Source organism: Coturnix japonica, chromosome Z, assembly GCF_054131305.1.
Source record: "Coturnix japonica strain WE chromosome Z, WE-NBRP24, whole genome shotgun sequence".
NCBI classification, from domain to species: domain Eukaryota; kingdom Metazoa; phylum Chordata; class Aves; order Galliformes; family Phasianidae; genus Coturnix; species Coturnix japonica.
In genome coordinates this window covers 40,401,382-40,416,114 of record NC_140702.1, presented here as the reverse complement: position 1 = coordinate 40,416,114, position 14,733 = coordinate 40,401,382, and the positions used below count along the sequence as shown (strand labels likewise).

Sequence of the window (14,733 nt, the reverse complement as noted above, 5' to 3'; positions counted from 1 at the left end):
GAAGAGCAAAGAACTGTGTTGAGATAAAGGGTAAAGTGGAACAGACAGAGCCCCCCCAGCCCTTATCATGCTCAATTCTTGTTCTGAATGTGAAAAGTTACAATGAAGTATAGCCAAGCAGCACCCACTCAGAGGTGCCCCAAAATATTAACTCTCAAATAATTATATTTTTGTGGTATTTTCATTCTGGATCACCTAAATATGTTGTATTCCTATTCTAGGAGGCAATTCTTTTCACTGAATATGCAATCATTATCACAAATAATATGCAATGACTTAACATCCCTTTGGTCGTTTCAGAAGCAGTAGCTGTATAATAATAACTTGCTACTGATTACCACAAGGGTTAGTGAAAAGAATATTTATTTTTCTAAATCCTTACCTACACTGAGATCTATAGATGGATCCACCTGTTGATGGAGCCAGTGTTTCTCTGAGGTCTCACGTCCTCAGGTGATCGCTGTTTCCATGGCACCCTCCTCTCCACATTAGCCATGCTAATGCATTAATTGAGACCTGTGAACTCACAAGAAACTACACATGCTTCAGGGTAGGAGAGTTTGGGGGGGAGGAGATCTTTCCCCTTAACATGTGTTTTTATAAATTATAAAATTGAGAAAATCTTCACACCTTTTTTTTCCTTCCATTTCTGAGTCACCTACAGACTGTTCAGTGTCACTTAGGATTTCAGTTCTCCTCATACTCATAGTCATACTCATAGTCTCGTGCGGGTTGGAAGGGACTTTAGAGATCATCGAGTCCAACCCCCTGGAATTCGAGCCTCCCGTGTAGCAGAGCGGCACTTCTACCACTTGCGCCACAGGGGGGATTCGAAGCCAGGGCTTCCGGTGTTGCAACGTGGCATTCCTACCACTTGCGCCACCGGGGCGCAAGTCTCCTGCTTGCATTTCAAGCTATTTGTTGTTTTGTTGTTTGCATTTTTAAATTGTCATTTCAGGTAGAGGTAGGAAGTTCTTTCATTTGTGTGAGAAAAAAAAAATATATGCCACAGATGGGCATTGGGCTAAAAATCACTTTTGCAATTTTTCAGATAGTAGAGGCTGGGACTGTAAAAATAATGGGGGAAAAGCAAAAAGATGTTGTGGCACTCTCAGGCTATGTGGGCTACAGATTCTGCTCTTTTCCACACAAGCACTCTTTGCTTTCAGGGTTATTATTCTACAAGCAGTTTTACCTTAGCAATGGAAGGCCCTATGCCTAATCTATGTCCATGCCGAATGGAGTCTTTTCCATACAGCTTTCCCTCTCCTTCCCACAATCAGTTGCTATGTGAACGGTTTATCTTACTGGCTATCAGGACCTCCCTTCTCACATTTCAGTGCCTTATACAATTGGACACAAAAATCCCTTAAGTGATGTACCTTAGCCCCTCCCTTCAGTTGTGCTATTGCCTAAATTAGCTGAGGCCAGCAATCTTCCAAGAGCCCTACTAAACCCAAATTATTCCCAGAGCCTTTTCTCTTCTGCTAGTAAGATGTCAGAAAGAGGAAATGTTTGCTGCTGGAGGGTGTTGCAGCAGTTTTTGGTCTCACCTGGCTGCAGCAAAAGCAGCAGTAACATTGGTCTGTTAACCTCTAATGATAAATTTATTGATGCTTGTGGGGAGTCTAAAAGGAGAAAACAAAGCAAACAAACAAAAAGCTAACAACCACAAAATTAACAACTGTCAGACTAGTTTAACAGGTAGCATCAAGGTAAGCAAAGTTTGTTCCAAAGCCATGCTTGTTTTCAATCAAAAAGCAACAAAACTCCATTAGCATTACCAGGAGAACATAAACCAAATATGTGTTTTATGCACTCAGTGTCAATTTCTGAGATAATTTTTTTATTCTCCTATTCTTGATTCTGAAAATGTCTATCTTTCAGTTTGCCAAAAAAAGAGAATTCTGTGCCAGAAGAGAAGCAAGTATTTTTTGGTACATAATGTTACATAATTTGAGCTTGAATTCAAATGCATTTTAACCAGCCTTCTTTCTTTCACAGCCTGGAAAATGGCTCGCCTGCAGAAAGCTCTTCAGAAGGAAGACTGAGCACCTTTAATTAATTTTTATTTTAATCTTTTCCAACTGCTACAGCAAGCATATGAAGGATGAAAGCATGTCCTTCTTAAAGTGCTAAGTTAAACAAAGCCCTCATTATTCTTCACAATTACAATCACTACAAAAGATAAGAGAGAAAACCCCAATCCACACAGTAAAGTTTCTCTTAATAGAAACTCGCTGTTTTTTATTGTGCCTTACTTGAAACTTACTTCAAAGTTTATGGTTTAAATCACAGAGCTTGTTGCCATATAGATGGTGAAATCTAAGAAGATTAGGTTTATTGTTATTATGACGAAGATTTATGACACCACAGCTGAAACTGCCCACTTTAAACAGCTAATATTAATTAAGGCTAGAGTAACATGTAATGTGTTATCGAACTATATGCTCCCTTTTCTGTTTCGATTACTAGATTTCTGTCCTCTCCAAAAGAAGAAATTGCATGTAATTCTGCCATCTAATTTGTTGACACATAAACAACTGAATTCATAATACACTAACACTGCATCACATCTTGGCCTAGTTCACAGAAAACTCAGTATTCACGAAGACAATTGCCTCTTTCTCAGATTCACTCACTCAGGAATTCATGATTTTTAGATTTTTGTTTTACCTGAAGAGGAGATAGATCTGATTCACTTAAAGTTAGCCTATTGTGTCTGGGATTTGTCTAACAAGTTAATGAGTCACAAAAGGCTTCATGCTCTAAAATCCATTTAAGAGTGTAATTCTGAATGTATGCCAGAGCCTCTGTGACAAGGATTTTATGAAGCTAATAGCAGTATTGTGCCTGGTAGGTTTTTAAGGTTATTACAAGTAAGATGGAGACATCACATAGCATGACACATTCTACTTGGAGATGAAGTTTGTTCCCTGATCTTAAAACAGTTTGTACCAGGACATTAAAGAGAAAATATACAATACTTCTATATACAAACCTTCTATGTAGAGAAAGAAGAACCGTGTCACTATGGATGAAAGATCCAGTAGAATACAAAGCTGTCTAAAACGAGCCAGATAGGAGGGAAAGCCACATAAGGACATCACTGCAGTCCCACCCTTCACTTTACACAGTAACCCAGTTGAAGCTTAGGTCATGCCAGCCTGAGCAGAACATGTACTCCAAAAATGGCTGATAGTACTTAGCAGCGCAGCCCCCTTTCTAGTGACCACAGTAGATTGCTCGGAAAGTAATGCCTCCTGTTTATTTTCATGGGACCTGTAACAGATACAAAGACCACAATAACACTATTTGATGGAGCAAATTCTCATCTACATAACCACTTGTGGCAGGAAAACAGTTTTGGTGGACAGATCCTAGAACAATCGGTACAACATTGCTAGGTCCATCTATCATGTAACTCCAGACATGACATATCCAGAGCTAGGCATCCAGATGGTGGAGTATTCTTCAGCTACAGTTCTGACCCTAGTTAAATCACCAGAATTAAAACTCCAGGCCATTCAACAGCTCTTTAACTTCAAACAATGAAAAGTAAATGTTTTGAGATTTGTGAAATGTTTTGAGAGTTATTGACATCTAGAAAAAAACTTATAAAGCACAAAATAATGAGAATCCACAGTGTAACTAAGTTCAGCATCAGTGCTTTCAATTTAGGAGGAAATGGGAAGACATTTTATCTCAGAACTTTAAATAACCTTCCCAAAATTGTCATCCATGTAATCTTGTATGCGACAGAAGACATCTTAGAAAGAAACATGATTAAATCATTGTCATCAACATGCTTACATAGGGCCAATTGTATTTTTCCAGTTTGCTCATGTGACTGAAATCATGAATTACTGAAAACCTTTGATTAGCAGGTCTATCCTGAACTCTAAGGCTGAAAATTGCACAGAACATTGGCAGTCTTTCATACACCAGATTTTTATTATTATTATTATTATTTTAATAGCCTGCTTTAGAGGTAGTGTGTAAAAGGAAGGGTTGTAGCAGGACAAAAAGATTAACAAATATTAGGGTATTTAAGAATCCTGATTATACTCTATGTTGAGACTATGTGCTGTGGATGTGTTGTTCCTGCCCCATTCTGTACAGCAGCCATCAGAAAGAAGTAGAGGTCTGTATAAGAAGGGAAGAAAATTTTCATTAAGGCAGAAGATGCAGATATTTGCAGTAGAAGGGAGCAGATGTGTTGTGACTCCAACCCAAACCATTATTACTTGATTATATGCAGAAGCCGCTGATACGAAAACAGAACAGAACACAGCCTTGTATTTTTTCTGGGTTCTTGCAGGTCTCACAGTAAGTCTTGATTTTCACTCCTCTTCACTGTATTATCCATTCAAATCTCTTTCAAAACCATTTTCCTTATGTATAGTTGTCACAATATGTTAATGCTTGAACATCTTCTACAGATCAGGCACTGGAAAACGAACATTTTCTTACCATTTAAGTTAAATTCTTTACTCCACCCCTCTTTATTTTCTTCTTAATCTGTTTGGTGTCATCTCCTCTATTAGTCAGCTTTTTCACCAATATTTCTATGTGCTGTACACTAGACATGGGAAGCCTGTCTTGACAAAATCCACACAGCTCTCTACTGTTAACACTGGCTTTAAATACACCTACTGGGAAAACTAAACTGCTTTTGAAGGCTAATTAAGAGCATCTTATTTCAGAGTGAACTGCATAAAAGTTAGCTGACAAAGATAATGCTCCACATAGGATGTGGAATATTCTCATCACCTTACTTTAGAAATGCAGAGTTAGTGGCCACTTAGAAGCCTAGATTCATGTGGTCATTGATCATCTTTATATTTCTTAATCTTCTGAAGATGAAAAATACCCAAAGAAGGAAAAATGTATTGCTTATTCATCTTCAGGAACTGTGGAATCATATTTTTAAAGTGACTATCATCTAAAATAGAACTGCTTGGGGGTGAAAAAAAAAAAAAAAAAAAAGTTATGTAGGTGATCAGTGATGAGCAACTGATTATTTTTTCAAGCAATTTCTTGGCCCTAAGGTGTAAGATTATTTTAAGGAGAAATCAAACTAACATACAAACAGTTATTTACTAAAAAGGGATGACAACATTTCAGAATCAGATTCAATAGAAATATGCTTTGTTTAATTGGTTCTTCATTAAAAATTTCAGGTATCTAATCTTCCTAAACTTTCAGTACTTTAGTTGATGATCACAGCTTTGCACTTATCTCTGCCAGGACCACCAAGTTACACACTGTTAACAACTGCAGCTGCTTTATTCTTATTCATATTGCTAAGGATGGAGAAACAAGAACCTCCCCAGTCCCAATACAAGAAAAAAGATGTTTTCTGTAGCCCTGACTTTTGTGTGTGTATATGTACACAATTATAACAAGGTGAAAATACCTGATAAGCGAAAAAAAAAACAGAAATATATATTCAGTTTTTAATTTATTAAAACTAATAGTTTTATCTTACATGGGTACAAAATATATCCAAGACCCTGCTATGATGCAATGAACAGTATTGTTTGGAGTAGAAAGAAACTTGTCAGCACTGGTACAAAACAACAAACAGTTGATTTGTACAAGGGGAATGCTTTTTTACCAAGAGCTTTGGGTTTTAGCACTGCTTTGACATCTTCATTGTGATGGCATTTTTTCTGAGCATAGGGATGCTGGAGTCGGTTCAGGTGCTGAGATACTGACAGAATAACAAAGCAGTGCTTCTCTCCATTGTCACAGGCCATGGTGCTTTGCAAATATAAATAGTTAGAATCAGAATCCATAACATAAATGAGAATTAAATCCTTTCAAGGAAGTTTATGTACCATGCGGTCATATGCATGATAGAGAGGACTGTGTTACTTCACTGTTCTTTTCTTCCTTTCATACATCTCCCCAGACAGAAACACCACTCAAGTACAGGAAAGTTAAGACCCGTGGTCTGATTTCTTTACCCAGACTGCTTCAGAAAATGGTGTAAACATTTACAGAATGCCAGAATACCTGGACAAATATGTGCTCTTCTTCGACTCTGGATCTGTTTTTATCACTGGCCATTTCCCTACATGAATTTTGCACACACATACACATGCAAAACATGCTGTAGAGGCTTGTCCTGTACCTTCATGTTCACAGCCAGCATATTATTTTCATTTAACTGGCAGCTTTGTATATGTGTGTGTGAATAGTAAAACAACTTAAAAGCACAGGAATTTGATTTGCCTGTGTTTAGGACTAGATATAGCAATTACTACTAGGTATGTAAATTCCTATTACTATAGCAATATTTTTCCTCTAAACTAAATGTATTTTCTTAAGTAGGAAAAAAAAAAAAAAAGAAAAAAGAAAAATCATCCTTCTGAACAGCATTCATCCCTTGGCTTGCTACTATAAAGTACCATGAAAAGAAGTAAAAACATTAAATAAAGCTGCATGTAAAAGCTCAACTTGTGTGAATTATTCTGATATTACATATAACTCCTTCTCAAATGGTAGTATTAAATTCTTTATTCTAATTGCCTCAGCACCCGACTTACTTCTTAGCCATGTCTGCAGATCAGCACTGGCAGCTCTCTCTTTCTGGTGGCCAGTGGGGAGTTGCTTCTTATTATACTTCCCAGTTTCCTGGAATTTTCCCTATTACTGCAATGCAGGAGGGAATCCTTTGGTCAAGTCTTCATTACCAGGGGAGGAATTGAGCTTTAAAACAACAGGATTTGCTTTGCAAGTTTTAAGTGCACTTTGAGTCAAAACACTGTTTCGAGTGACAAGGAACAGTGAGCTAGCAAGTCTCTTTCTCCTTAGGCTTAGCTTGATGGAGGTGCACTAAGCCTTCCTGTCTTGAACTCTTATGCCCTTCTTCAAAGTTCTCTTTAGCCTCCATGGTCTTGATGTATGCAAGACTTTCTCTTCTTCTATTTTTTACTATTACAGAAGCCTGCTGTTTCCACAGGTCTCTTCAGCCTCTGAAGCCTTTTCTTCTCTTGAGTCTGAATAACTTTTCAAGAGGGGACCACCAGAGGGCAAAGCCAGATCATGAACATTTGAGCTCAGCGTGGCTCAGTTCCGTTATTCAGCCTGTAGTATTTGGGGATCAGCCCAACAGCACAGATGAAACCCGGCTTCTCAGACTGGGCCTTTATCCCCCTGAACACCCACAGGTCATTCACTACATTTAACAACTGTAACTGTTTGCAAGAAAAAGTAATATATATCTGTCTTTAAGAAAGGTATAGCATCCCCAGAATCAGAAATAAAAGGCCTCACAGTATAAGTAGACAACAGCTTCATTAACTTGATAAACTTTTACAGAGCTTGTGGGAATCTTAAGAATTTTACTGTAAGAAATTGCGAACAATATGAGAAAAATGAAAGGAATTATTCATTCATCAACCCTCCGTTCTGAACTCCTATTATAAGAAATATTATCCCATAGAAACCTCTCTCAGGAATAAAAGACCCCTGCAACTTCATTTCTACTGTTTTCTCTGAGTGATTCTGAAACTTGCACTCATTCTCCATTCAGCAAGATGCAGTCACCATTTTCATGCAGCTCATCTGCAATTATTCTGATTTAGCTAGCTGTCACAAGAGAACCTTTCCTATTTAAAATAATAGCTGAATGATGCTCATTATTTTACATTTATCAGAAGGACTTAGAAAATATTTTTTCCCCTGAAAATGTTTGTTCCTAAAAATACATATATATTTCAAATGATGAATATGATTTTTTAAGAGAGGTCTCATTGAAAGCAAACCAAAATTCACTTCTGTCTGCCCAGACTTCAGACACAACCTATATCCCTGAATGATAACCCTGTGAGGGTTGTTTCACTTATTCCTTTCTGTCTTCCAAAATGTTTAGTCTCTCTGTTGCTCTGTGCTGTCAAGCAGAGGTAACTGTGTTCTTTGAACAGCCATTTGCTCTGCTCTAACACACAAATGCACAAACTGTGAAAACTTGCAGCAGGCCATCCTTCTCCACCATGACCTTCCCTGACTTCAAGTTCATGTCACTCTGGGTGTTATTCATACTGAGGATAATTATAATTAAAAAATAAATAAATAAATAAATAAAGTTTATGAATCATGCCTATTAGTGTAACTCAAACTAATTTTATGAACACATTTTTCCTTAAGCAGCAATGTCTTCAGCAACCAGGCATGCACGGCAAAAGCAAGCAGTGGCTGTTGAATGCCATGAAGACCTCAGATCTACTTCTTAAAGCAATTCATACACCACTACCACACACACATACCCATCATTACAGCTTGTTTTCAGTCAGAATACCTTACAGCTGATACAGACTCTGGCACTAGACTTCTCTAGCCTAAGCACTGAGTCAGCCTGTTGATAGTATATTCCTTTTCCAGTCAGATGCACCAAAAATGCATGCAGCACACCTCTGATCAGCAAAAGCACCAATCTCTAGCACTCAAGTCCTCTTCCAAATGCATGGAGGCAACCCCTTGGCCAGCAGAACTTAGTGTCAGAAAGCCAGATACTGGGTATCAGAAAGCAGACTGATACCCAGATGGCTGGAAAGTGGCAGTCTTAGGAATATCTGCAAGAAAATGGGCTGCTGAGCTCACAGTCTGGAAAATGATCCATACTCATTCTGGAGGGCACCCATCCATTTAACATGTATGAATGGAGAGTGTTGTGATGTCTAGTTCACACACGGACAAATGACTTCATCTGACGACACTAAAGTGATCTTGCAGGTATCTTGTAGGGTGCTTTCCTTAAGCAGGCCCTCCAAACCCTTCTGCTGCTGAGCCTGGGACAAAGATGAAACTGTAAAGTACTAAAAGACTGGATTCTAAAGATCCAAAACTTCTTCATTCACCCAGAGAAAAGCTGCTTCAGAGATAAAGCGTACTGAAAGCCTTACAATTCTTTGCTCTGTGGATGCTCTCAGCATGCTTTCATGGGAGTCACTCTGGGAAATACAGTCTTCCCTGGGAAACATTCACTCTTCAGTTCTTGGAGAAGAGATACCACACAACACCAGAACCAAAATGTGTGTCCAACCATTACAGTTACCATTATGATTACGCTGGGAAAACTTTTACCAAAATATACACTTTAAACCTCAATATTAGTTTTCATTAATTTTAGCATTCAGGGACAAATATTGTACTGCTTATGTTCAGGCTAATATTGTACTTTGTGACTCTTTGAAAATACAGCAGTGTAGGTAGAAACTACATATTGTCTTTGGGGATATGCCATTGCAAAAATTGAACTAGTATTTTCAAAACATTTAAACAATCCTTTAACCTTCACTTTATAATAAATAAAATCTTCTAACTTACATTCCTAGCAGTTTTGATATTTACCAGTGGCATTATGAAAGAAATCTAACACATCAGAGAAACTATACTAATGGACAAAATTGTTTTTCAGTTCTCTCCTCCTTTTCTGATATTATTTTGTTCTCATGTGAACTTATGTTTATTATTTTAGGGATACCCTCCTGCTGATTATTACTCACTTCACCATGACATAACTGTTAGCATTGCTATGAAGAACAATCTGAAACTCAGATCAGCAGGAATAGGACATTAAAAGTCACACCATACCTTGGTTTAGTGAAATTCTTCACATTAAAAGTATACAAAAAGTATCAGAAGATGTCTACAAGACAATTTCAGGAAGATCCAGCAATTTTTGAAGGTGACTTTTTATGTTTGTAATTGTTTGGAGGGAGTGAGCTTAGAAAAGCAGTTCTCTATCAGACCATAAAAAAGTAAGATCCTTTAAACAAATTTAACGTATAATTTCAAGTTACTACAGAGGTTTCTTTGGGATCAAGAGACTACAAGCCATTTCAGTGCCCAGCTTCTAAGCTTCCCCTCTCATATACTTTTCAAACACTTACAGCAAGACACCAAGCAGTGTAAACAACATGTAGATTTATGAATCCTTCAGAAGGAGTAGTCAAGCTCTCAGAGCAGTTTGAGGACCACCAGACTTTTTGCAAGCTGAGGAAGCACTCCTGGATGTCTTCAGCTCCCCAGGTGTATTTTACGATGCAAGATCCTCTGCATCTCTGCCTTTGATGCTGCACTCAAGCAAGACAGTCTTTGTACTTCCATGCATTCCAAATATTTGTGCTTTAATACCCAAGATAAATGAGAAAACACCCAGATAACCCATTGTATACTTCATCTCCAGAATAAGAATGTTATCATTTTAAGTCAGCAATAGATAGCTTAAATGAAGTAGACAGACTCTTCATGGTGTCAGTAAAACAGTTTGTTTTCAGCAAGCCACAAACCTGGAATGCAAGTCCTCATTTTGCTGCACCGGACTGCTGTGACAGCACTTCCTTATAATGTAACATTTTCCTGTCCAGCTCCTACTCTCTCCAGTACAGCTCCTGCTCATAACTTCACTACCAAGCATCATCTCTCAACACTTACCTCACATAGCAGTGCCTGAGCACCAAGAGCACTGACAAAGTCACAGTATGGAAAGCAAAGGAAGGAGGGCAAATCACGGTGAAGCTCATCTTTTAAAATGTAGTAAGATCACTTACCATAGAAACCACTTCCAAATTGCCTCATCAGGGAAAATTCATATTATTTGTGTGGTTTTAGTCATATCTGAATATGTTCCATTTAAATGAATTTACAAGAAAAGTTATATGATTGTATTATTTAATTATTTCACAACAGAGATAACTGGTCATTCTAGACTATTGAATTTTAAGGCATAAAGTAATAGCAAAATGAAATTCTAGATGAAAACATCACATTCATATCCAACAACAAAATCCTTTGTCGAGAGTTCTCAATGGGAGTAAAGCAACAGAATTCCAAAGGCATTTGTATCTCACTTACAGAACCCGATTGAGAGCAGAGCAAGGTGCCATTTAGTCAGTGGATATTTCTTACTCTGTGCAAAATGTATTTCTGAAGAAGTAGAAAAACTCCATATGTAACACATTGCCAAATGGCACACGCTCAAGGTACACAATCTGTGTACACAAAACTTTCAACAAGCAGAACACAGAAGGCAAGAAACTAAATAATGCTCTTTCATAGTTTCAAGAACATAGCTTTTGTTTATTCTGTTTTTATTATTTAAGGATTAGAAACTAATTAACTGAGTTCTATCACTTGAAGCTCTGTGGTAGTTTTGAATTTCATCTTTTCAGTTCCACAGACAGCATCAATTCATTTAAGAGATATGAAACCTGTCTGTATTCATTATTTTTCTTTCCTTGGAACAACAAATCTCAGAACAGCTTATAATTGTATGATACAGCATCTCCAGTGCCCTGGCGCTGCATCAGAGTGAAAGATTGATATTTCCAGGCATTTGTGGATTCACAGTCATTCTACTCCTCAGTGCGCCTGGTCTCTGAGGAAACTAATGAAAGAGGTTTTCTATCCAGATTTCCCCAGCTGTGACAGTCTCTGTAGACTATGAAGGAGCAATCCTAACAGCTGAAATCAACTTTAAAAGAATTAAAAATTTACCAACAGTGAAACTCTTGCTTCATTTCAATACATTTAAATAGAATGGGAGACTCACCAAATTCACCTGTTTATTCTTCATTTGGGCAGCCAACTCTCACCAGATGAACTGCTATGAACCCAGCTGCCTTCCCCTCATTCTGGGAAATGCAAGAGATGAAACGGGTTTGAGCCCATCAGCAGAGCGCAACACTGGTGCATTTCTACAGCAGGAAGGTGGAAAAAGCAGGAGTGGAGGGAGAAGAGTCAACCCTCACAGCAGTTTAAGAGTTCTTGCATGTTGTTATTGCTGCAGGTTCCCGTGATTGGCTTTGGCTGATCTCCCCTCCTCTGACATTGCTGCCTGTTGAGCTGGAGAGCGCAAAGGAAGACTAATCACTGCACGCCTTGAGCTGTCTCCTGCAGTAAGCCCTGGTGTTTTATCAACTGTGGAGAGAATCAATACCTGGGGAGAGAGAAGTTTTGCCAACTGTCACCTGAGATAAAATGATCAATTTCCTAATTCTAGTACTAATGCTGGCTTCAAAGCCCAGTGATAATTATCCCAGCTGGTTTTAAAACAATCTGTGAATGACACTGATCATGATTATTAAAACTGGTGTGAAAGGCATTGTGGCACATGAGTTCACTGGGTCTATTTATAGATTAATTTTCCTCTGTTTATTGAGTCATGTTGAATTCATGAGGGGATAAGAGTTCTCCCTTGTGAGAAGAGCTTCCCCTTTTCCTAGTAGGTATCATTACTTGCTGGATGCATAAATTGGCAAACCTTTCACACTAATGGCAAACTACAATAAAACAGTTGGTGGTTACTTAACAATTCACTTTATTTATTCATGGCTGAATAAATAAAGACGGTAGTGAATCAGCTTTGTCAGTGTCATGTGGGGACTGGGAATATGCTGTTTTCTAACATCTTGAGGGGTATGGGCTATGAGACAAAGCACCCCTACAGCCCGACTTCTGCTTTCAAGCACTGCTCATTGCGCTCAAAAGCAACAAGCTCATCGGATCATTTCACTCCTTTATAAGCAGACTAAGGGGCTTTAAGGAACTTCAGATCACCTTTGGAAGAGGAGAAACAAAATCACACTGTATTACTAAAGCTTGTTTCAGCACAACTTCACACAAGCCTTAGAAAATTGAATATCTTACTAAAGAATTAAAAAATTATTCCATGATCAGAAGCAGATTTACAGAGAAGATTTTTTTTACCTTGATCACAAGTAATTTTAATTTTTTTATTTTTTTTTTTTAATTTTCTCAAATATGGAAATGTTCTGGAACTTAGTAAGCTCAAAGCTACGGTTGTTTACCAGTTTCTGAGACTTGACAAAGTTCCTTAAATACCTCCTTCTTTATTTTGGCCTGAAAATTTCCTGGATAGTAAGAAGTTACAAGAACATCAGGTACAGATTTTGTATACAGGCCTAACTGTGACATTCAGCTAGCTCCTCTATCTCAGCTTCCTTAGCAGTTGCCTTTGTTAGGCAAGCTATATATCAGACTACCTCAGTACTCCTTGGCAAGATTTCTGTCTGTTCAGAACATGCTGGCAAATGCTGCTTTCTTTTGAAACAGCAGTTGAAGGTTATCTGTAGGAGGAGAACTTTGTCAGTTGGCAGGATCACTGACAGATACACCACATCTGACAGACTCAGTTCTCTTCTCTGTTCCAGAGGACCTCATTCTTTTCAAAACAGAATTCCATAGCCACCTCACTGCAATGTATGGGTCAAGAGTCTTGTTAGAATTTTGAGAGTAGGAAAAAGTGCTCCTGGGAGTTCAGGTGTTCTGGAGACTGTTATCACATTAAAGGCTGTTTTGTATGTTATAACACGTGTTTGTTGTCCACTGACATCTTATGCATGAAAGACATTGAGAATCCCAGAAAGTAGGACCAGAGTTCCCTCTCTGCAGGAGAAATTTCCACTACCCACTCATGGGATAGTGCTTGCTCTTGCAAACTGCTCCTTGGTCCCATTGGACCTTGAACATTTTCTGATGCTATTTCAAGTGGAGATCTGAGGCTCTCAACTCCTCCTGCCCATCCCTGGGTACCTGCATGCACCTACCACTGGTCTGTACTCATGTGAATCTCTACATGTGGTATTTCCACAGAAGATTAATTTGAGGCAGTGTTCTCCATCTCTAAGAAGTGTTCTAAAGTGAAGAATCTCTAAGTATTCTAAAGTGTATACTGCTGCAGCCTTGAGTGCATTTGAATGATTGCAGACTGTAATGGAAGTCCCTGTTCACATCAGTATGTTGTTCCTAACTAGCTTTTGACTATGATGTCTAGGGACAGTTTCCATTCCATATGTTTGGCTTTGAACTGATGTGTGCTATACATAGAGCATTTCAATGCCATATTTTACACTAGATATCAAATATCCAAACCCTTTCTGCATTTCAGCCATATTCCTCTCCTCTCCTCTCCTCTCCTCTCCTCTCCTCTCCTCTCCTCTCCTCTCCTCTCCTCTCCTCTCCTCTCCTCTCCTCTCCTCTCCTCTCCTCTCCTCTCCTCTCCTCTCCTCTTCTCTCCTCTCCTCTCTCCTCCCCTTAAGAAAGTTGAATCCTTTATTATTTGTTTGTTTAGAGTAAAAAGAAAAGAATTCTAAACCACATTGAACAAAAGAGAAAGACAACATTTTGGAGAGATACAAAGGTCTTGATTCTCCTTATTTCTTATCTTATTCATTGCTCCCAATTAAGGTTTTGATAGCTAAGAAAATGTGTGGATAAAACAGCAGGTGTGAGTCAGACCTTTCTCCAGATTTCATCCTGAAGAACAGCTACAGTCTAGGTTATTTTAAAACAAAGCTATGAAGTTTGTTAAGGAAAGATAAATAATACAGATTTTTCATTAAAGCAAAAATTTCCAGTACAGATTTCAAATCAAGATTACCTCTACCACCTTATATGTAAAATCAGTATAGTGAGAATTTAATTCTCTGGTCAAAGTATCATTTTGGCAATGAAAGAAAATTCTATTATTTTGGATGCAATTTTTTTTCCCCCTGTCATTCAGTAATGTCTATCTTTCAAATAATTTGGAGGCACGTTATTATCAGTTTTCACTTGCATGCATGTATATTGCAATTATATATATATATACATATATATTTATTTATAAAACACTTTAGGGTTTTCTTTTCAGCTGCAGAGCAACTCCACTAGAACTGCATAAACCATGCTGATATCCTACACTGATGCTCTGTTAGTAGA

At 38.1% G+C, this 14,733-nt stretch overlaps 1 protein-coding gene across 2 annotated transcripts in view; it reads right to left on the bottom strand.

Moving 5' to 3' along the window:
* Positions 1–11,899, bottom strand: part of TRPM3 (transient receptor potential cation channel subfamily M member 3) — a 399,190-nt gene extending 387,291 nt beyond the window's left edge. For both annotated transcript variants that reach the window (XM_085529722.1, XM_085529723.1), the window contains exon 1: positions 11,564–11,899. In XM_085529722.1, coding sequence (XP_085385848.1) covers positions 11,564–11,587 — 24 coding nt within the window. In that variant the 5' untranslated portion in view covers positions 11,588–11,899. The remainder of the gene's footprint in view (positions 1–11,563) is intronic.
* Positions 11,900–14,733: the final 2,834 nt, after the last annotated feature.